The 22,158-nt window shown below is 47.1% G+C and overlaps 2 protein-coding genes across 3 annotated transcripts in view; one reads left to right on the top strand and one right to left on the bottom strand.

Annotated features, from left to right (window-relative positions):
- NDE1 (nudE neurodevelopment protein 1) overlaps positions 1 to 11,683 on the top strand; it is a 34,716-nt gene extending 23,033 nt beyond the window's left edge. Inside the window, exons 4-8 of the mRNA XM_006892672.1 lie at positions 4,261 to 4,397; positions 5,968 to 6,147; positions 7,595 to 7,686; positions 10,515 to 10,666; positions 11,590 to 11,683. Coding sequence (XP_006892734.1) covers positions 4,261 to 4,397; positions 5,968 to 6,147; positions 7,595 to 7,686; positions 10,515 to 10,666; positions 11,590 to 11,683 — 655 coding nt within the window. The remainder of the gene's footprint in view (positions 1 to 4,260; positions 4,398 to 5,967; positions 6,148 to 7,594; positions 7,687 to 10,514; positions 10,667 to 11,589) is intronic.
- Positions 11,684 to 14,523: 2,840 nt separating this feature from the next.
- MYH11 (myosin, heavy chain 11, smooth muscle) overlaps positions 14,524 to 22,158 on the bottom strand; it is a 109,061-nt gene continuing 101,426 nt past the window's right edge. For both annotated transcript variants that reach the window (XM_006892671.1, XM_006892670.1), the window contains one exon: positions 14,524 to 14,662. In XM_006892671.1, coding sequence (XP_006892733.1) covers positions 14,530 to 14,662 — 133 coding nt within the window. In that variant the 3' untranslated portion in view covers positions 14,524 to 14,529. The remainder of the gene's footprint in view (positions 14,663 to 22,158) is intronic.

Here is a 22,158-nt window from a genome sequence, read left to right as displayed (position 1 = left end):
GTTTACTCCACTAGACTCAAACACCAAATTCTGTCTCCAGCTGCCTGCAATCTGCTAGGAGTTACATGCATGGTTCAGGGGTCAGCTAGGGTTTTGAAAGACTTCATATGTAGAGGACATGGGTTGTGGTGAATTTCTACTCCTGAAGCCTTAGATAAAAGCTGTAAAAATGGAAAATGTTCCTGTACTGTTCTTCCTTCCACATTTCTGGAAGTCTTGTAGCTTCTGCTGGGGCTGTTAGATAATTGTTTTCTACATTGTATCAAAACTTAAGTTACTGTTGTGGTTGCCAGTTTGATTCCAAGCACTGGCATCATCCTGGTTGTGTGTGGAGTAGAACTGTGCTCTGCAGATTTTCCCAGTCTGTGACCTTGGAGAAGCAGGTTGCCAGGCCTGTTTCCTGAGATCTTCCTGGGGGTATTTGAACTGCTACCCTCTTAGCTAGTACTTGAGTGCTATCTGCACCACCCACATTATTTTTAAGTGTGGGAGGCTTAGTTTTACAGACTCTCCCTCTCCATTACCAGAAGAACCTCCTTGTAAATGTAGAAGAATTCTTCTTATTTCTTTCTTATTAATCTTCTTTGTCCTGAATAAAAATATTTTTCACAGAATAATCTGTATTTGTTTATGGTATAGCTTTCTATGTAAATTTGAAAACATATTTGGCTTCTCCCCTATGTGTCCATTGTTTATAGCTTCTAGGTTTCATGTATTTTACATTTTTTAGGACGAGGAAAAGAGGACTACATTGTGTTGGTGTTTGACCTTTTTATACTTTTATCTGCAATCCACCTGCGATTTATTTTGTATGTAAGATACAGGTTCAGTTTCATTTTAAGTAGATAGCCAGTTGAGCTATTTAGTATGCTTTCTTTCCTCACTGAATCGATCTACTGGCTGTCCTGTGTTATCTTCTCATTTAGCCTTGGATGTAACTCCAGATTCTATGTTTCTGTACTGTATGTGACTTGCCAGCGATGGTGTTGATACTGTACCTACTAGAAGCTGTGGCTTCATTGCTGTTAGGGTCTGTTGAGGTTGCCCTGTGACCCTCGCCATGGTTGCTGTCTTTAAGCCCATTACTACAGCCATGGTGTGGGCCCCTGTCCCTGTATCTGTCTCCCCCTGTCTCACTGGCCCTCTGCTTTACTGCGCATGCGTTCTTTAGTGATTGGTCTCTCCTGTGTGCTCATCTGGCTTTTAAGGGACACTATGTTGTGCATATTCCAAGACACATTTGTTACTTCCTCTTGCTCCAACTAAAACACCTACTGATCCCCAGCAGCCCCCTCTCAGGTTTTGAGGCTGTGAATCTTAATAGGAGGCGACTGTCTCATCGTCCTTCCTCAGAATAGACAGTGGATTTGAACCTCTGTCCTCTTGGTGTCCTAACATGTTACACACTCTGCAATCAGGGCTCCTTTTCTTCTGACTGTCAATGGTGTATTCAAATAGTCACCATCATCACAATTCAAATGTGTCAGCTCCTTTTCAGTCTTCCTTTTTCATTGTCCAGCTTTCACACGAACATGCGGTGATTGAAAGTACCATGGCTTGAGTTAAACACCATCAGAGTCACATCTTTGCTTAACATTTTAAAGAGACCTTTTTCTGCAGATGTGCTCAATGTAATAGTCATTTGAGTGTTTTTTTTTTGCTTTGAATGCATTTATTCAATTACACTTTTTTTTGTTTTGTGGTTTGCTATTTATATTTTGTTTATTTATTTCATCTGAGGGAAGATTTATAGATCATACTGGCTTTCCATTCAACCAATACCCATTTTTTTAAATAACATCAGTTGCAATTGATTCATTCATTACAATGTCTGGCCAGTCTCTTATTGTATATTACCTTTCTCTTCATCTAACTTATCTATCTTTTCATTTTTATTACTCTCTCCCTCCCACCCCATCCCCTGTATCCATTTGATTTTTTAAGTGCTTCTTCCATGATCACTGATTATTGGTCAGTTATAAGGATTTTTATTTTCTTTAGGTTGAGGTACTAAAGACTTATTTATCTCTTTATCTTCTTCAGTAAGTGCTTCAAATTGTAATTCTCCACCAGCAAGGTTATGTCATTTTCATATCACAGATTTTAATGTTGTGTTTTTCTTTCTATGGCCCAGTTTCTGGGTTTATTTGGTAAGCTATGGGTTGAATAAGTGAGATAGAAAACACAACTCTACCACATTCCTTTTTTCAATTTTAAACCATGTGATATTCCTTTGTTGTGCGTGAACCTGCCTCTTTACCCAAGTACACATTCCACATGAGTATAATTAAGTGTCCTGCAATTCCTGTCCTTTGAAGTTAAATATGTGGCTTTGGAGTCTATTCTGATATACCTTCATTTTCTTTTATATGTCATTAATGAAAGCAAACCCTAGTTAAGGTGTGACAAAGAACATTCCATGTACATTGGGGTCATGGGGGGGTGTGGTTACTGGGGAGGGTGCAAAATTAGTAGTCAGTGATACAGTTAATCACAAAGAAATGATAAAAGTACTGGACATAAAAATAATACATAAAGGAGCAAATAGTGGGAAGTGTTCTTACAGGTAACCATATAATCAAGTTTATCAGATTTTTGCTTTTGTGGCTTCTAGTTGCTTTTGTATGTCTTTCTAGAATTTCCATAAACACACTTGATCATGTGATCATTACAATTATGGATAAAATTGAGAAAGTGGGAATCTGATGCCATGTCCAGAGTACAAGAAATAAAGTCTTATCATTCTCGCTTCTAAGCCCATTCTTCTCCTGTGGGGCAGCTGGTGGATTCGAACCACCTGCCTTTGGGATTTCAGTGCAGCTTCATACCACTAGGCCACCAGAGCTCCCTCATTTTTGCTTCTAAGGAGCATTCCTACTTCTTCCAAGACAAGTTTGTTTATTCTTCTGGCAGTCTGTGGCAGTCTACTTTTCACCAACATCATAATTCACCTCCCGCCTTTCTTATTCATTGTCCAACTTTTGCATAAAGATGAGGTGACTGAAAATACTGAACATCCCATGACTTGGGTCAGGTACGCTTTAGTCTTTAAAGTACAGGATTTATAGTTAGCAGGGCATTGAAGGTCTTTTGTGGATGAAAACCAGGTCAGCAATAAAAATTACTGCTATTCATAGAGGATTTATGAGTGACACGTATTTTGTGTGCTTTCCGTCTTTAGTTTTGGCCCCTTCCATTTGTGAGGGACCTGTCCTACCCGGCAGTACACGTGAGGAGGACATATAGGACAGAGAGCAGGTGCTTTGTCTGAACAGCACTGGGTTTCTTTATTACATCACCTCGCCCTTCTTTTAACATAGTATTTCATTGATACATTTTTGCAGCTCACAAGAAGATTGTGGCTTAGAAAGTCAGCAGGGCATTCTGAATTTTTAAAAAACTTTTAAAGTTACTGACACTTTAAAGATAAGACTCTTCAAATACATATTCCAGTTGATTCATTCTGGTTTGGACCCCTGCTGAGAAGTTGCCTTTCCACCTCAGACGCCCTGAATCAGAGTCTTCATCGCATCTGGCTATGTACTTAGCGTCACCCGGGGATCATGTTAAAAAGTAGACTTTGATTGGTGTGGTCGGGTGGAAGTTCAAATCATCTGCAGAGAATTGTTCTACAATGTGCCAGTTCCAAGTCATGGCTTAAATCACTATTGAAGTATGTGTGCATTATTATTTTTGTTTTTTAGTATATACTCTGAATTTGGGTTTTGTGTTATTAATCTCCAAGAGAAAGTAAAATACTCTGTTTGCCACTCAAGTGATCAGACAGTGGACGTAGTCCCAGGAAAGTCTGAAGAAGAGCGATGGCATAGCAGTTAAGTGCTTGGCTGCTCACCAGAAGGTTGAGGGTTCAAACTCACCAGCTCTGGAGAAGGATGTGGCCGCTTACCCTGTAAAACTCTTCTGGAAACCTGTGTAGCAGTTCTGTTCTGTCTGCGGGTTGCTCTCCTCTTGAGAGCAGTGGGTTTTTGAAGAGTTTTCTTGTTAGGTGGTTTGTGCACTTTGATGGCTTTTTAGTCCTCAGGACAGCCTTGTCCACTGCATGAGCTGTGAGGATTCCTCCTCTGTAAGGAAGAGTCCCCGGGATGCTTAGCGATTTGCCGGGCAGACCTGCGCCGTCTGAGATGTGCCGACACTGGGACTCTGCTCCAGAGTGTCTGACCATCCTCCCCCAGGTCTGCAGGCACCAGATGGAGGTCACATGTTGGCACTGTGGGATAACCTGTCCTTTCCCTCGCACAGAGCCACAATCATGTCGCTGGAAGACTTCGAGCAGCGCTTGAATCAAGCTATTGAGAGAAATGCCTTCCTGGAGAGTGAGCTGGATGAGAAGGAGAACCTCCTGGAATCTGTCCAGCGGCTGAAGGATGAAGCCAGAGGTAAGCAGGCGCGTGCCTTTGTTTCCTCCCCAGTTGTGTCCCCTCAGTCCATCTTGTCCCCTCACACAGCCAGTGTGACTGTCACTGGGAATCTGCCCTCTGCTATGCAGACGGGACTGCGCTCAGAGGGTGTGCGGCCACACGACACAGACTCTAACCTTGGTTCTCAGGGCCCAGGCCTGTGAATGACCAGGTGCCCAACTGTGTGAACCCCCTGTGGATGAATGCAGAGGCAGTTTTGGGGCTCGCCGGCGATGCCGTGGTGTTTGAGGTGTGCCCCTGAGCAGCAGTAGAACTCACTTGGGAAGGATTCCCCAGCCTTGTGCTTGGTGGGCGATCAGTTCTGTCGGTGGAATTGCTGGCTGGCATCTTACTGCCATTACTGCATGGCCACAGGGCATTTGTCTTAGAACTCAGGGACCTCTCCAGTCTTTGTTCTTCAGATGGGTCCCTGGTCCCAGCAGAAGAGCATCTAAATTGTAATGAGGTGTTAGGAAATCCTCCAAGTTGGATGCTTAAAAGCAGTTTGTCGAAGTCACAATTAATTATTTATAACATTAGTTTGGTGTCTGATGTGCACAAGTAGGTGGAAGATTAAAAAGAAGGAGCTTGTCCCTTTCTTTTTTTTTTTTTTCACTCTACTCTACTCCACCACAACATCACTTTATTAATTCGTCATCAACAATGTAAAACTCTAATGGATACTCTATCCTGGTTTTCTAAAAGGTGTAAGATTACAGTGGATTAGCTACTTTCTATGAGAAAAGGGGGTGGGAGGAGAAAAGAAAAAAACTACAGCAATCACAGAAGAGGGAAAATTCGAGTGACCCAAAAAATGCACACTATGAGTAAAGGGGAGTGTACACTAAATCAAATGTGTTCGATTCACTGCGCTTGTCCCTTTCAAAGATGACTGTTGTTTAGTGTCTTGAGCTGACTTGTATTGACCCTGTGACACTACACATGACAGTCAGTGGGAAGGTGTTTAGATAAGCCTCACTGATTTACTTTGTGGAATACTAAGCGTTTGCTAAAATGAACAAAATACTATCTAAAGGTGTAATTCTAGAAAGACTGCCAGGTATACCATTGAAGGAGGGAGATTAGGATAGTGGGTGCTGTGTGTTTTCATATATGTGTAATGAAAGTTGTTCATATTACGCACAGACTAATACATACACACATTCATGCTGTAGTTTTAAAAAGGTAAAGAAAAGATTCTTCCAAAAGTTAGAGTGGTTTATGCAAGGGAGGAGAGCTTAGGGATGGATTAGAGAAATAGTGCTATATACACTTTAAAAGCCAGATAAAGGTATTTAATGTGTCATCGTCATAGTTTTGTTTTTGATTTTTTAAATTTGTGGCTTTTTTAGTTTTTGTTCAATAGAAGCATCTTGTCATTTTGCAAGTCTGTTAGGGCATGTGGGTCTAAAGTCATTTCACTGTAGAAGTTCTTTTCATCCTCTGGGGTCTACTGTTGACCCCCATCTATCCTTCACATCCTCGTTCACCACAGTGAGGGCATAGCCCAGAAGGAGAATGACCTCCCCACACCTTTTTCCTGTCCCAGACTTGCGGCAGGAATTGGCCGTGCAGCAGAAGCAGGAGAAGCCCCGGACTGCCATGCCGAGTGTGGTGGAAGCGGAAAGGACAGACATTGCTGTCCAGGCCACAGGCTCGGTGCCCTCCACGCCCACAGCTCATCGAGGACCCGGCTCCAACATAAACACGCCCGGGACCTTCAGACGTGGTGAGAGGCAGGGGAAGACTGTGTATGGTTGGATGAAACTTTCTGGGATAAGAACCTGGATGAGTCTAGACTGAGAGATGGTTTGGACCAGGGTGCCCAACAGGGAGCAAACCAAGATGCCCACAGGGTACCTTCAGGGTACCAGGAGATGCACCCCGGGTGTGAGGCAGATAGAGATAGTAGAGCCGCCCCCACCCCTTTCCTCAGCCACAGGGATTATGAACCCAGGATCAGCAGATTGTTCATTCTGCTAACAGAATGGTACAAGAAGCCAGAAATCCTCTTTTGAGTATGAAACTGCTTCGCTCACCCCGATGGTAAGATGCTTGTAACTAAATAAGAATTTTAAAGGCATTTTGTGATGCCTTCAGTGCCTTGCCTAGAGCCCGGCTGCAGCCTTGCAGCCCCAGGTTGCATCTTGTGCTGCAGTCAAATCCAGGAAATGCAGGTTCTCACCCAGCCCCTCAGCTTTGTGGTTAGCTCTGTGACTTTGGTCGGGCCCCTGGACATCAGATAGTCACAGCAGAGACAAATTGTTGGGGGCCAGTCTGTGCCAGGCGCTGTGTTTAAGGAGCTTTGTACACATGGCGTAGTTGAAGCTTCACTGCAGCCCCATGAAGCCAGAGCTGATGATTTCATGCGGGGCAAGGAGATGGACACCCACATGTGAGCTTGCCTGTAGTCCTGGCCTACTAGGTGGTTCAAACCCAGTCAGGCTGACTCCAGATCTCATACGGCCTTTAGACCGTGTACCCTTGCCCCTTAGGGAGCGTTGTGGCACAGTGGTTAAGAATGAGCTGCTGACTCTAAGGTCACAAGTTCAAAACCCACCAGCAGCTCTGTGGAAGTAAGATTTGGTTATCTGCATATGTAAAGAAATCCTATGAGGCAGGTCTACCCTGTCCTGTGAGGTCACTGTGAGTCAGAATTGACTCAGAAGCAATGGGGAAGTGGGCCTTACCTAGTTCCCTGGAAACGGAGAGGCTGGTGTGATTTCCAGAGTCCGAGGCCAGAGTGTGGTTCTCTGATGTTACCCGGCATGTCGATTTTCCAGGACGTCTTGTTAAAATGCCCCTCTGTGGAGGAGTTCTGGGGTGGGCCCTGGGTGTCTAACAGGGGATGCTGCCAATGCTATTGGTGCAGGGATCACACCTGGAGGAGGCGGCTGAGCAGAGTAGAACTCATGAACGTGGTGCACGTGTGTGCTCACTGCACACGCACACGTTTAGAGGCGTCGTCGTCAGGGCTTGAAAATGTGATCTTCCAGCAGACTCGTGGTGTGTCACACAGTGAACTGATGGATAAGCGAGGTCAGCATCCTGAACCAAACGGTGGGGACAGATGCCAGCTCTGCTCCTCGGCCCTCGGGTCTCTAATTTCGAGATGTTAGTACGCAGTCATTGCTGTGGGCTGACATCATGTGGCCTCCCCACTTCATACATCTCAGGTGTGGACGACTCTGCTGGCGGGACCCCTCTCACACCTGCGGCCCGGATATCTGCCCTCAACATCGTGGGAGACCTGCTGCGGAAAGTGGGGGTAAGGCCAGTGCCTTTCAGTTCAGTATGGCTTCTTGCCTGTCTTTTAGGGTATTTGAGAAGGTTAATTTTATTGGCCCCTCTATAAGAGACTCCACAAGTTGAGGTTCGCCTCCAATTCTTCAGCATTCCTTAGGATCATTAGATCTAAACAGCTCTTGTCGTAATATGAAAGCTGAAAGCGTGTGTCTTCGTGTTCTCGGGAGAATTATAACCAGTGAGGAGGTGTGTGTGACTGTGTGTGTGTGCGCGCGCGCACATAGAGCGAGAGCCCTTCTCCTGGGAAGCTGAGCTTCTCTTGATCCCTGCATCTTTTTATTTCCTTGTACAGTTTTTCTGTAGGTCATTTGGGAAATTAGGATGGTGTTGTGTCTGAGGGTTTTGTTGTTTTAGTTTTTTTTAAGTTGGAAAAAAACCACAAAACCTGAAGGACATTTGAATCTTCATAGAATACAGCAATGAACTTGACCTCAGCTTTCTTTATAATAAAGAAATGATTCTTTCATGTTAAAGAAATATCTTGGGCATTCTTTGTAGCTGTTGCCATTTAAAAAAATTTTGTCTAGAAAGCCAATGTAATTTAAGCCCTGGCCACTTGCCTTTGACAGTTATAACTTAATAGAACCTTAATAGAACCTTCTGGGTTTTAAGTTGTCTGTTGTATAAATAGATCATAATGTTGATACAAGCATAGTTATAGAGACATTCAGGTGATCTCAGTGCCCTTTTGACTTCTGTAGGTTATGTTTATAGCAAAGTGAAGTCCTTGTGTGTATTAATAAGATACCAAAAAGAAAAGAGACCAATTTTGTGTTTGCTGTAGATAGAATTGGATAATAGGTAAAAATAACATGTGACTTCAGATTTTGTCGAACTTCAGGAAAGGTAATATGAAATAAAAAAAAAATCAGACAAAACTGATACCAATCTGCCTTCACTTTTCAACCTTCTCGCCAGTGTTGACACAGTTGTTGACACAATGTCCTCCCATCGCACGCTCTCCTTTGCTGGGTTTCAGAACCTATTGCAGTGGCCACACAGAACTCACAGTTAAGTGAGTTTAAGTGATTTATTAAGGAAGTAACAGGGTAACTTAGAATCAGGAACCATGTAGACAAAGTGCCCTTCAGAGCAGGACAGTCAGTATTCAACTCCTCTTGACCAAACCCACTGTCCCTCTGCCCCTGAAGACAGGCTACTCTTGTCACTATTCCTCCCTCTGTGCACCAGCTCCCTTTCTGGGCCTGCTGCCCTTGCTTCTGCCGCAGACTCCCTTCTGACCCTGTCACTGCTGGGTCCCATCCAGGCCCACTGAAGTCGTCAGCATTACAGCCCATGACCTGTGTTACAGCTCTTTTAGGAGATTCCTTTTTCCATTCTCTCTGCTTCTCTCTCCCTGCTTTCTGTTTCTGAAGGCTTTGTGAGGGTGGCTGTGTATGTGTGTGTGTGCGTGTGTGCGCGCGCACGCGCGCCCATACATACACAAACACACACACTTTCTTTGTACTTTCACGGATTGGCCACTCCCAGTGGGGGTGTAAGGACACTAACTGATAATTCTCACGCACTAGGCCCAGGCACATAATTTGCCTCGTAATCCACCAACACTTTATTTGCATAGTAGGCCCCAGTTACTTTATTTTCCCCTTTTTTAATATTTTTTTTATTATTATTTTAATGAAAATTTATGGAGACTTTGGATTTCCATTCATCCATTTTGTCCTTTTCTCCCATTCTTCTCTTTGAAAAGTAAAAGGAAAATTCTTTCATTGTTATACAACCCCTCCCCCAAGTCCAGTCCACTATGCATCCTTCATTCTGAACTCTGTCATGACAATAAAACCTAATCATATATCCCAGTTACTTTATTTGTGTTTATTGACTAGTTGCTGCAAATTGCATACTGATCGTAGGGCAGGCGCAGAAGTATCAAACCTTGGTTGATTTTTCAGCCCATCCGGGAAACATCAGTAACCTGGACAGAAGTACAAACATTTGGTTTAGAACATTAAGGTAGAGGTATCACCCCAAGATTTAGAGAGAACTCCCTCAGCTGTTTCTACCAAAAAACAAAGGGAGAAGGCCACATGAAGAAACTCATGCCCCCCCAGTAGGGCTCGTGACCCTAGAACTTGAACTACTTTAGCCCATTGATAAGACTTGTGTGTATGCTCGAATCCTCTATGGATTCTAGCTAGCTTCAGGATCCCACTGCTTAGGGTTCTCCGCACCACTGTGTTAGGTTCTGTGCGGGTTCCAGTGAGAGTGCCTTTAGTCTGAGAGATGAAAGCATATGTCTTAGGGTTCTCTACAGAAACAGCCAGTGAGGAGCAGGGTGTGTGTGTGTGTGTGTGTGTGTGTGTGTGTGTGTCCCCGTCCCCGCACACGTACGCTACACGTACACATATATGCACAACGTGGAAGGAAGGGAGAAAGATTGGTTGATGTACTTCAAGGAATTGGCTCCCACAATTGTGAGAGCTAGAAAGACCAAGATGCATAGATCAGGCTGTAGGCTGGAGACTCCTGCTGGCTCATGGGATTGTGGGACCCCACAGGTCCAAAATGCAGAGGTCAGGTGTCAGGCCGGAGAAGTCTGCAGGCTTTCACCCCACTGTATAGGTCAGGCAGTGGTCAGGGTACAGAATTGAGAGAGTTCTGCCAAAATGCATGTATATAGACAGAAGCAGACCCCATTGTACGGCACTTCCATTTCACCCAATTGATCGCTCCCAATCCATTAACTGATGACATTAAGGAGGACACTCGCTCACATCATCTAGTCTAGTGTTCAGCCCATTGTTGACGCCGTGGAATGCTTCTCTCTAGGCGCTGGAATCCAAACTTGCCTCCTGCCGCAATTTTGTGTACGACCAGTCTCCAAACCGGACAAGTGGTCCACCGTCTGGGCGGGGCAGCAAGAGCCGAGACGGCAGTGACAGACGGGCCAGCAGTGCCAGCGTGCCTTTGGGGGATAAAGGGTTAGTACCTTTTGATGTGTCTGCTGGGGAGTGCTGGTTAATGGGGACTAAGTCATTCCAGGTGGTAGACTCATAGCCATTTTTGGTTAAGTTGTAGAAGTATGTCGGGTACCTTATTCTTTACCTTTCCCTTGAGACAGAATTGAATGATGTCTTCTGATTTGGGCAAATAGCCAAGGGGAGACACCCCCACCACATTTTGTAGCTCAAATGAGAGTTGTTCTGTGAGCATGTCCTGCAGAAACCACTTGTTTAGTAGCTGAATTGCAGACATTGCTTTGTTTCTGGCTTACTTTTCTGGCTTTTTAAATACTCTGAATCTTCAAAAAGCTGGCACTAAAATCTAGCCAGTCACCTCCAGTACCATCATTTATTTTTGTGCCTATGAAAATCAGCTTCTAAATATGGCAGTGGTGTAAAATATGCCCACCTTCTCCCCCAGGCCACATAAATGTGATGGATCTGTGGCTTCCAAACTGAAAAACAAAACACAAAGAAATACCTCCGACTCACTGTTGTCAAGTCACTTCTGACTTATAGTGACCCTCTGTCTGGTTTTCTGGGCCATAATTCTTTATGGGCATAGACTGCCCGTCTGTCTTCCTGATGGTTTTGAACCATCAGAGACACAGGGCCTTTTCACAGGAAATGTCTTTCCTGGCTGTGCACGTGACTTCCAGCCTCTCTAAAGGCATGGGCTTGTTACAGAGGCTTCAGAGCCTGGACTTGTGTGCACCCTGGAGAAGGGAGAGGTGAATCACACACAGCCTGCTTTTTCTTCATTTCAGAGGAGAGAAAAATGAAGCATAGTAAGTCGCTGTTCCTCTTCCTTTGATAATCATTCTGAGAACATGGGAGTCCCTGAGCTTAGCTGGTTTGTAACAGCAGCTCTATCAGCTTAATTTGGTTTGCTCTGTCTGAAGGTTGGGAAAACGCCTGGAATTTGGGAAGTCGCCTTCAAATAATTCCTCGCCGTCGCTGCCGTCTACCCAGGGGGTAGTCAAGATGTTGCTCTAGAAAGACCACGGACGCCGAAGCCCTGGTGTTTGTTCACAAGTTGTTACCTTTCTTCCTTTCTTTATACTAGCTGTGGTGTGGGTTTTTTTAAAAAAAGTTTTGAGAAAAAAATTAGCTGGTAGTCACCATAGTTTGTTTTGTGTTTTGTGACCCAAACTTGGCTGGAGGCTGTCACCAGTGGCCCCCTGGTGACCATCCTCGGAAAAGGTGGGCTTGTGACCCCCCAGGCCCCACTGCTGTTGCATTCTACAAAGGGACAGAAACGCTGCTTCCTCTGGGATGCTCTCTGAGGTGTAGACCAGGGTTTGTGCTAAACCCCAGTCTCCCATGTGGTTGTCGCTGAGCCCATCCCCGAAGCTCACACCTACCTTTCCAAGCGCTCACCCCCAACCCAGACCCATCTGGAATTTTCCAGAACAAAATCTTCATTGCTTTATGTGAAAACACAATAAGGGCTAGTGGATGTGCATCTTGTCTGGGAGTGAAGAGTGGACTCAGCATGTGCCTTCTTCAGACAATGTTCGTGAACTTCTGAGATGTCCAGCTGGCTTTTTGCAAGGCTTTGAAAGATGAGGCTAAGTGTTACGGCCAGGGGACAGTCTTTGTCCTCTTAGATAAGTCCTGAGTACCTCCCTTGAGGGGGTGGCCTCAGCTTCTCAACCCTGAGGGTCATGGACAGAATAGTCTCAGTAATGCCATCTGTGCGAACAGGACTTCCTTCGGAGAGCCATGATCACATTCGTTAGGGGACCATCGTATAAGATGGAAATGCAAGGGTTGTTGGAACCTTCCTTCCCAGACAAGGAAATGAGCGCGGGATTGTGTGCACTGGCCTCGGTGTCCATCCTCGCACTGCCCTTAGGACTGCCTTCAGCTCTGCTTGTCCAGCTCGATCGCATGGAGCTCTAACCCCAGGAGCACGCTCATCACACCGTCGCCGGTGCTCACTGCCCTGCCGGTGGTTACTAAGGTATTTTCTGACAGAACGACGAGAACATGCCTAGGTTGAGAATAGAACTAAGTGCTACCAAAAGCCTGCAGAAGAATTAACCAGCTTTGTTGCCCTAAGAAAGCGTCCTACCCTGTGTCTGTAAAAGATGTGCTTTTATTTTTTTAAAAATAATAAAATCAAGAGAAAGTATAATTCAGTTAGTCATTGGTATTTAATCTCGACTGCGTCATATGGCGACACTTCTGTTTGTGTAGCAGGAAATGGTTTTATCTTTTGTTTTTAACTAAGCAACTCCATATGAAAAAGGTTAATGTTAAAAAGTTTCCATGCAAGTGAGCTTTTTAGGAACATGTTTGGGACACGTCTGTGTAATGCTAAAGGCATTCAGTCATTCAGAGGGACTTTTTTTTTTTTTAGGTTTCCTTATTTCCTCTCTTTTCAGTCTGTTTTGTCCCACTGAGCTGGTAAATTGAATGATCTGGACTGAATAGAACCAGGTTGATTCCAAGGAGATTTCCAAGGAGAATCAAGCTGACAGAGGCCCCACAGCCTGTTTATACAGTTTGCAAGCAGAGAATAAAAGATTGGGTGGGGTTTTGTGGATTTTTTTAAAACTATTATTATTTTGTGTGCGTGTGTACCGTCAAATCGGATGTGACAGGTACAGGAGGAGATTGTTCCTCCTTCCTCGGCAGAGCATCTGGTGGATTCGAACCGTGTGCTTCTGGGATTGCAGTGCAGCTTCTTGCCACTAGGCCACCAGAGCGCCCTAAGATTGGGGTTTTTGTTTCGTTTCATTTTTTTAAAAAACCCAACACCAAACACAAAATGATCAGGTATGGACAGCTGAACCCATATGGCTCCATGAGCCTAAGCTGCGGATTGTTTGGCCTTTGCTGCAAGTTTGCTGACCTCTGCTGGCCAAAAGAAGGCAGGAGTGGAAATTAAGTGCTTGAACTTAAAAATTCAAGAACATGTGACCACTCTGTACTGATATGTACATGTGAGTTCAGTCAGTAATGATGTTTTCTGGACCAGCAGTGGACTGTCCACAAGGCAGAACCGCACGGGCCCCAGTGCATCGTCCCGTTCCTTTAGCCCCTCAGACATCTCCCACCACCTCTCCCTGTTCTCCCAGTTCTTCGGTGAGATCTTGGACAGCCGAGTCCACCTCCCTAGGCCTGTCTCCTCCCTGTTGACATAGTAAGAACATAGTAACCCCGACTTCATACAGCTACTGGGATGAAACCAAATAAGCTTCCGCACCCTCCCTTTCTTTTTTCACATCCCAGAAGACAAAGCAACAGAAAAGCCCACTCCATTGTAGTGATTTATAACCTTTTATTCGTGAAGGTGTCCTTAAGTATAACCGGGGTGCGTATAAAACAGTGGCACATTCCTGCTCTCACCCGCCTAAGCAGAGTCTGTCTTTAACGCTGGTGAGTAAAGAAGGCACTTGGTCTGGGTGAGCTGTGTGCGTCAGAGGCGTGGTAACCAGGAGGGGGAAGAGAGAATTCTCAAACCAGGGTACGCAGGGCAGGGGATGGTTTGGGAGCCGGGAGCTTGGCTCTTGTCCTGGAGACACTCACCATCTCTCATGTAAACTAGCTGGCCGGTGATGGGTAACTGTGGCTATCGATGCCTAAACTCGGTCTCTACACAGTTCACTGAGAGCGAGCGAGGGGCTGTGCCTGTGTCTTCCTTGTTGGGTTTTCTCGTTGTAAAACAAATTATTACCCTGAATACAGCGGGTGGGAGTGTTTTTAATCTTCACTGTGATGAGTGTCTGTGGAGTTTAGAATTTGAAAATGGATTCTGAGAGTGCTGAGTGCTGTCCCCTGCGTTTCGTCTTCCCTGCACCCCACCCCGCTGAGGGGGCCAGCCAGCCAGTTGCTTATTCACTGCCTTTGGTTCCGTTGAAGTCTGCATCGCGAGCATCCATTTCTTCATCAGAACCATCCGCATTTTCAATAACTCTGCGTCCTCCGGACCTTCTAGAGGGAACGAAAGATGGCTCGTTCCCTCGCCTGTGGGTTTTAAGAAGACATGTTTCCTCAGTTAAAAAAGAATCTCCCTGAAAATTGGACTTTAAAAAAAAAAAAAAAAAAGAACACTAAAACACAAATCATATGCAGATACTCAGGTTGAGGTCAACAAATGCTGACCTATTTAAGGCACTTAAGCTGAAATAAGAGCAAAGTAGGTATTTGAAAGCAAGATAGTCTGCTTTTAAAAAGTGATGTGAGTTCAACCATTTGGTGACAGGAAGTTGGTTTGGGGCCTTTTATGTAGAAAAAGAAAAAAGTGGAGATTTCTTTTTCTCCTTGATTTTTATTCGTGCCCTCGGGGGGGCTGCTCCTCTGGTTCCCAGCCTGGGAGAAACTCCTTGGCGAAGCTGGTAGGGAGGGAGCTTCTTGGACTGAATTTACCAGGGTTCAGTTGCACCTGGTTTTGGTTTGTTTATTTTTTCCTTTCAGTGGTGTAGGCCCATGTGTGGAAAGGTCTACCATGAATATTTGTTAGCTAAGTGACACATAAGTAGTCTGAGGTGTATTTTAGCTTTAGCTGGGAAGCTACCCCTATCTCTGTCTTCACCCTCATCTCTGGTCCTGCCGGCGGCCCTCTCTGTGCTATCTCTGATTTCACAAGAAGAGCTGGCAATGCGAAGTGAGACTTGGGGTAAAGGGCTGAGGTGGGCAGGAGGAAATGCTAGACCCGCCTACAGTTACCCTTTGCTGTCTTAGAAGAAACATTAGTGGTATCCTCTGGATTACACAGTCACTGTTGCGCTGTTTGACCTGAACTAGATGCCAGGCCTTAACCCCTTTTAGCAAGAATCAGAAACAAGCCAACTTGTTGCAATGAGAATGACCAGCTCCTGCCCCAAAGCTCAGACTGAGAAGCTGTGAAGGAACCCACCCCGTTGCCAAGTCAAAGAGAGGTCTCAGAGAGGTAAGACCAGAGGCCAAGAGGTTCATGATCGCTGCCGAGGGGAATCCTGACACGAATAGGGACAGGCCTGTGTGCGGATCCCAGACTGGTAAAACCCAGCGAGCACCCAGCTGGTGCCTCCTGAGATGCAGCGATCAGGAATAAATACTTAAAGTTGTAGCCATGTCGACAAGAGAGTCCTAGGCCAGGTCCACTCACAAGGCGCCACATCCCTTAGAAATTTCTAGTACATTCTCCCTAGAAGAGAACTTAAAGGTGTTTTGTTTTTCCTTGAGGCTTTTATAAGAACTTGGGTCTGAGAGAAGCAACCCTAAGTGAGAGGTGGAAAGCACATCCACATCGTAGTAGCCTGTGTCTGTCTGTACAGCTCCTCCCACTCCAAGTTCAAAGCCAGGGAGGAGCATGAGGCTTTCTCAACTAAGAAACTACTCAGCAGGCACTTCAGGGCCCCAGGCACTCAGTTTGTCTCCCAGGAGAGTCTGTGTTTTCTAACTAGAAGGCAGGCCACGCTGTAAGTTTGCTCCTCTGATCCGAGAAGGAAATGGTGCCCTGGGTCATTCTAAGCCTTTGCGTGGACACCATTCCTACACAGCAGTGTGTCCTGGTTTGGGTGCCTTTCTAGGGTGAAATAGGACTTCAAATCCGAGACAGCGGCTGACCCTGGAAGTAAGGGACCCTCTAGAGGGTTTCTCACAGGGTCTGATCCTGGAGATTCTGGATATTTTTCATGGACTTGCAATTCTCCAAGGCACTGGTGGCCTGAATGCAAGGGAATAAGCATCCTATTGCTTTGAAGACACCGAGTTTCTCCCTAGTGGTTTAATGCACCACATGTCCCACTGCTAAGCAAAAGATTCGCAGTTCGAATCCACCAGGCACTCCACGGGAGAAAAATGGGCATTTTCCTCCCCTAAAGATTGATAGCCTCAGAGACTCAATGGAAGGTCACCAGGGGTTGGAGTAAATTCCTCAGCAGAGTTTGGTTCTTTTGGGTCCCTCCAGCTCATCCCTGGCTCAGCGTGTTCTGAGGGTTCCAGCCAGGAGGCAGGAGAGCTGCTCCTGACCCACTTGCCTTCCAGACTTAGCAGCTGCCCTGTGGCCAGGACCTCGTCCAGCTTTAAGTATTTGGGAAGGAAGCGACAGCAAGACTGAGATTCTCCAAGAGAGAAGAGGGGCACTGTGGGGACTCGTTTGCCTCTTAAAGAGGAAAGAGAGACAAACCAGCCCCAGTCATCTAATCTCACACTCAAAGAGTTGTTAAAAATCCAGAGTGGTCAAGACCTCAACGCTCTCATGCAAGGCAGCCTTGTGGGCCTCCTTGAGCTGCAGGTGCCCACGAGGCCTCTGGCCACGGGCTGCAAGTGCGTGGCTCCCTGGTGCCCTGCTGCCCCCTCTTGCCCTGACAGTGCCGTCAAGCCTCTGCCTCTGACTTCAGCCTCGTGTGACCCCGGGCATCTCTGTCCATCTTCTTTGCAGGCCACGTGTGTGAAAGCTTGATAGAGAAGACAAGGTGCTGGGCTGTGGTGATTAGGGGCCTGTGCCTTGTTTCTGTGCCAGGGCAGCCAGGTCAAGATCAAGTACAAGTTCCTCTATGGTGGAATGGTCCTAACCATCCAGTGAGGTGTCTTAACCGACAGGGGAGGAGAGCCGAGCATCCTGCTGGTGTGAGAGAGGCCCTCACCATGCAGGTGAGAAAATTCCAAGCAACACACAGCCTCTCAAGTCTCACGGGTGCGTGGTGATCAGGCCCCGCCGCTCGGTGCCGTGTCTTGTGCCAAAGCGCCGCCCAGGAGAGTGGGGGAAAGCTGGGTCGAGAGAGGAGGTCTTAGGGTCATGCTGATCTTGGATTAGATCCAAGGCCATTTTAAACCAGGCTGTCCAGGCCTTCCGATTTTGCAAGAATCTCACGGGAGTTTAGAGGGGTCAAAAACAGGAGGGCAGGGGCGCGATGGGCAGAAAGAGAATAGAAACTCGGTGCCACACACAGCAAAGCTGAAGGCATGATACCTGGTGAGTCATTGCGGAGGTTCCTGGGGAAGGGGGCCTCTGAAATAGAGAGAGAGAGTCCCTGGTGGTTACCGCACATCGAAGGCACTGCTCAGGTATCGGTGTTCATCATTCAAGGCATTTGCTTCAATTAAATAACTAAAGGCACTTTTAAAGTCAACCTTGGAACTAGACCCCTGAAGCCAAGAGATCTTAGACTGGCATACAAAAAAGACAGTGCATTTTTTGTTTTGTTTTTCAAAGGAAAGAAAACATCTCTGCTTTAGAACTTGTCGCTCCCTCTCTTCATGCATCCCTTTTTCAGAAAGACAGAGGTGTTTGGGCAAGCTAGGCCAAAAGGTCAGGGCTAAAAGAAGCTGAGACTCCCCATGCCCCTGTGGGGCCCAGCAGTGGCTTGTGTGTTTCATTTGGTGTTTGGAGTTAAACCTGTGACACTTCCAGCTGGAGGTGATGGTCCCATGTCAGATTATACCATCTACCCATGTTCATCAGGCTTTAAAAAAAGGGAGTCCCCAGCTGTGGCATGAATGTTAAAAAAAACTCCTATTAACTGAAAGGCTGGTGGTTCAAACCCATCCAGAGGCTGTTCGGAAAAAAAGGCCTGACTACTTCAGAAGTTGTTCGGAAGAAAGGTGTGGCAATCTCCTTCCAAACCATGATGGTTAAAACCTCTGGAGCAGAGGTCCGTGAGGTTGCCATGAGGTGGGAATTTATCTGATGGCATCTGATTTGGTTTTAGGGGGGCACTGGTGGCACAGGAGAGTAAGCATTCAACTGCTAACTGAAAGGTGGTTTGTGGCATGACCTGGAGGAGAAAGCCGAGGCAGTGTGCTCTAAAGGTATACAGCGTGGGACCCCTGTGGGGTAGCTCTGTTCTGCCCTATAGGGTGACGAGGAGTTGGAATACCTTCAACAGTGGGGTTTGGGTTTGGGGTGGAGATTTATCTGGCTGATACAAAGTATGACTTGCTTTGTAATTGCTTTTTCACTGTGAGGCCAGCTGACCTCACTCAGAGCCCTAGTGCTTGTTTGTACAGTGGAGACCTGGACCAGGCAGAAGAGGCCCGACATGCCTTTATCCTGCCTTGGTTGTGAGAGTTCATGTCGGGACTCACAGAACAGGTGTGCTCAGTATTGGCTCTCCCTAGGAGGAAGGCTGGTTTTCTGGGCGGACCCTCATAGGGGATGCTGAGTGTTTGCTAATGGCATTATTAGGCCCAAGCACCGGGAGCAGAAGTCAGCGGGTCTGTGAGGGTTGGGGAGGCTGACTGTTCCCCGCCCCTGAGCCCAGCCAGCAGCCACTTCTCACTGTAGGGAGGATCTCCGTGCTGTGAGAGCAGCTTGCCCCCTCTGATGACTCTCGCCCCTGGGAGCTGCTCTGAGCACCTGCTGTTCAGTGAGGGCTGGAGCTGGATCCCCTGCATTGTAGTGGGGACCCACAAGCCCTGATCCCCTGGGGTGGCCCTTCCTGCCCTGGTGTCCTGTGCCAGTCCTCCCACCTTCCACTCAGAGGTCAAGTTTCCCCACGTCACATGGTTCCCAAAGTGTGTGTGGTCAACATGACAAATGACTTTCAATGATTCTGGCGTGTGCCGCTGGACAACTGAGTTGTGCAGTGAGAAAGGTACTGTAATAACATCTATTTGCATCCCCGAGAGCCTCTGCTGTCTGCTCCCTTCCTTTGTAACTGAGATGTATGCCTTGAGTCAGTTGCAAGGTGGCCCCACAGCTAGAACTCTTGTTTTCACTGTGGCCTGTGAATGGAGGTGGTTTCCCAGTCTGGGGGTGGCAAATGTATCTGCAGATAGATGCATAAATTATTTCAAACAGTTCATTTCTGAGGGAATATCAAGCAAATAGTAGGCGCGGTTAAGAAGAGGCAAGAGCAAAAAGCAAGGAAGCATGAGAATGAAGCTGGAGAAGCATTAGCTGTAACTCATTTATTGAAGAGCCCCTCGACCCAGCACGAGGGCCAACAGAGAATGAAAGAAGAGAAATCGTCTCTGTTTGCGGAGCTTACTTACAGCCTTGTGGCTTAGGCGAGAACGCCATGGTGGGAGGGAAAGGACGTCTGTGAGGAGGTGCATGAACTTGGGGTTTTAGGCAGGCTGACCCGAGTAAAGCCCGGAAGGGAGGGAGGGAGCTAGTTCTACAAATACCTGGGTTGAACTGTTTCATGCATAAGGAACAGCTGGTGCAAAGGCCCTGAGGCAGTGTGTGGAAACACATAATTTAGCAGACAGGGGACATCAAGCATAGCACGTCATGAGGCCAAGCACAGGAGGGGTTTTGCTTTGCCTCTGAGTGAAGTTAGGGAGTTCTCATGGCCTAATGATAAGGAGTTGCATTGCAAACCCTCAGGCAAGCGGTTTGAATCCACCAGTTCCTCTGAGGAAGAAAGCTGGACAGCCTCATCCTGTGTGATTTACCACCTCTGCAAACCCGCTAGACGGTCAGCCATGAGTCTTTTCAGATTCAGTGTCGCATAACAATAACAGAGTGACAAGGAAATTCTGAGCATCAGAGGGGCGTGGCTTCTCTTTCAAAGAACAGGCTCCCTCTGGCTGCTGTGTGGAGCACAGACCACAGGGGGCAGTGTGGAGGCAGAAGACTGAGCCTATGAAAGAAGCTACATAGAGGTGGCAGGTGACTTTTACCTCGGCAGCAAGCAGTGCTTGGATGCTGATGTCCCTGGATTTTTTTTTTTTTTTTAGGTGAAGTTGACCAGATTTTCTGACAGAAGTAGATATGGAGTATAAGGGAGAGAGGAAGAAGGAGGAAAGCTCACAGGGTTTTGGTCTGGCTTAACGGCAGCTTCCTCATCCCAGTTGCTGAGATGGGGAGGAGGATGATAAGAGGAGTTTTGGGGTGAAGGGGTTTCATCCTGGCTCAGGTGGGGCAACTGAGAGGCCTAGTAGACATCCCGCTGGAAATGTCGAGGAGGTCTGGGGTTTAGAGAAGTCTGGGTGGGAGACAGAACCTTTACCAGCACAGGTGGTATTTACAAACCATGTGGTAGGTGCCCTGAGACAGTGCTGACTTTTAGCAACCTTATAACTTTTCCAGGACCTTGACCTGTGCTGCTGGGGAAGAGCACTGACTTTCCCACCGGCTACCGAAAGAATAAACGAGTCTGTCTTGGAGGGCAGTGCAACCAAGGTGCTCCTTCCTCAGAGGCAAGTGGTGAGGCTTCATTTCCCATATTTAAGGGATGTTGTCAGGATGGGCCAGTCCTTAGGAAAAGACATCATGCCCGGAAAAGTATAGAGGGTCAGTGAAAGAGAGGAAGACTCAGTGAGATGGACTGACAGACTGGGCGTGGCGGAGATTGTAAGGACTGTACAGGATCGTGCATGGTTTTGATCTGTTCTTCCTAGGGTCACTCGGAGCCCCTCGCAGGCACCCAACAACAACATGTCGTCTTCAGATTCATTGCGGGCCTCCTTAGTTTTGTTGCTGGTGGAGGAGACTGGTTGAAATGAAAAAGGAATGAACAGAGATGAAAAGAGGCCAAGATGGTGCCCGGGGCAGTCTAAGACTGACAGGGTTTTGATGAGGGACCAGTCAAGGGACAGAAAGGTGGGGAGCCAGTGAGGAGGGTGGAGCGGGGGCTGGGTCCACGAGGACTGGCCCACAGCGGGCACAGCCTGACAGAAGCAAACGGGAAAGAGCAGGAGACGGTCACTGTTTTCTTACAATTTTCTGAAAATAAGGGTCAGAGAAGCAGAGTGATGGGATTTTGTACGTTGCTGGAACAATTAGAAGGAAAATACTGTTCCAGAAGAGAGATTAAGAATTTCTGATCATTTCTGTTTTCCAGTTAAAGAGAAAGTGAGGTCATCCTCCCGAGGGAGAATGAAGAAAGAACACGGCAGGTCTCAAGTGATGAGGGAGGGACCCTGGTGGCACAGTGATAAAAGCACTTGGCTGTGTCCCGAGAGCTGGGTGGTTTAACTCCACCAGCCACTCAGCTGGGGCCTTCTGCTCCCACAACGATCACAACCTTGGAGACGCTTTGGGTCTGTTCTGCTCTGTCCTAGAAGGTCATGGGTTTGGAATCGACTGGCCAGCACACAACAGGAGAGGGGAGAGCACCAGGGCCAGGCCACGTGATGCTCGTGACCAGGGGTCAGGGTGCAAGTGGCAGCATGGTGGTCTTTGAGCTGCCTGAATGCAAAAGGTGGGACGTTCTGAGAGGAGGAGCCCACACAGGACGGAGCCCTGGCCTGGTTTAACTGAGTTGAGTGTAAACCAGGAGGACAGGCCGGCCGGCAGGTTGGGACCTACGTTAGGATGAGAGAAACCAAGAGAGTCATTCTCAGCCCCTGTCATCACCAAGGACGGTGGGGACGAGAGCATGGTAGGCTGCAGACACAAGGAGCCAGATGAGAAGCGTGATGCTAAAACTGTGGAAGGCCTGGCAGTTCTGGTAGCTTCAGGCAAAGGCCTCAGAGCAGTAAGGTCATGGGGGAGGAAGGTGGTGGTTGGGATCATCAAGAACCATGTAGAAGAGTGGTGGGAAGCCAGGTGCCAAGACCACCTGGGCACAGAGAGGAAGGAGAGG

The sequence above is a fragment of the Elephantulus edwardii genome, unplaced genomic scaffold (assembly GCF_000299155.1).
Source record: "Elephantulus edwardii isolate Elephantulus edwardi_28Jun2011 unplaced genomic scaffold, EleEdw1.0 scaffold00117, whole genome shotgun sequence".
NCBI lineage: Eukaryota > Metazoa > Chordata > Mammalia > Macroscelidea > Macroscelididae > Elephantulus > Elephantulus edwardii.
This window is presented reverse-complemented; position numbering and strand designations above follow the sequence as displayed.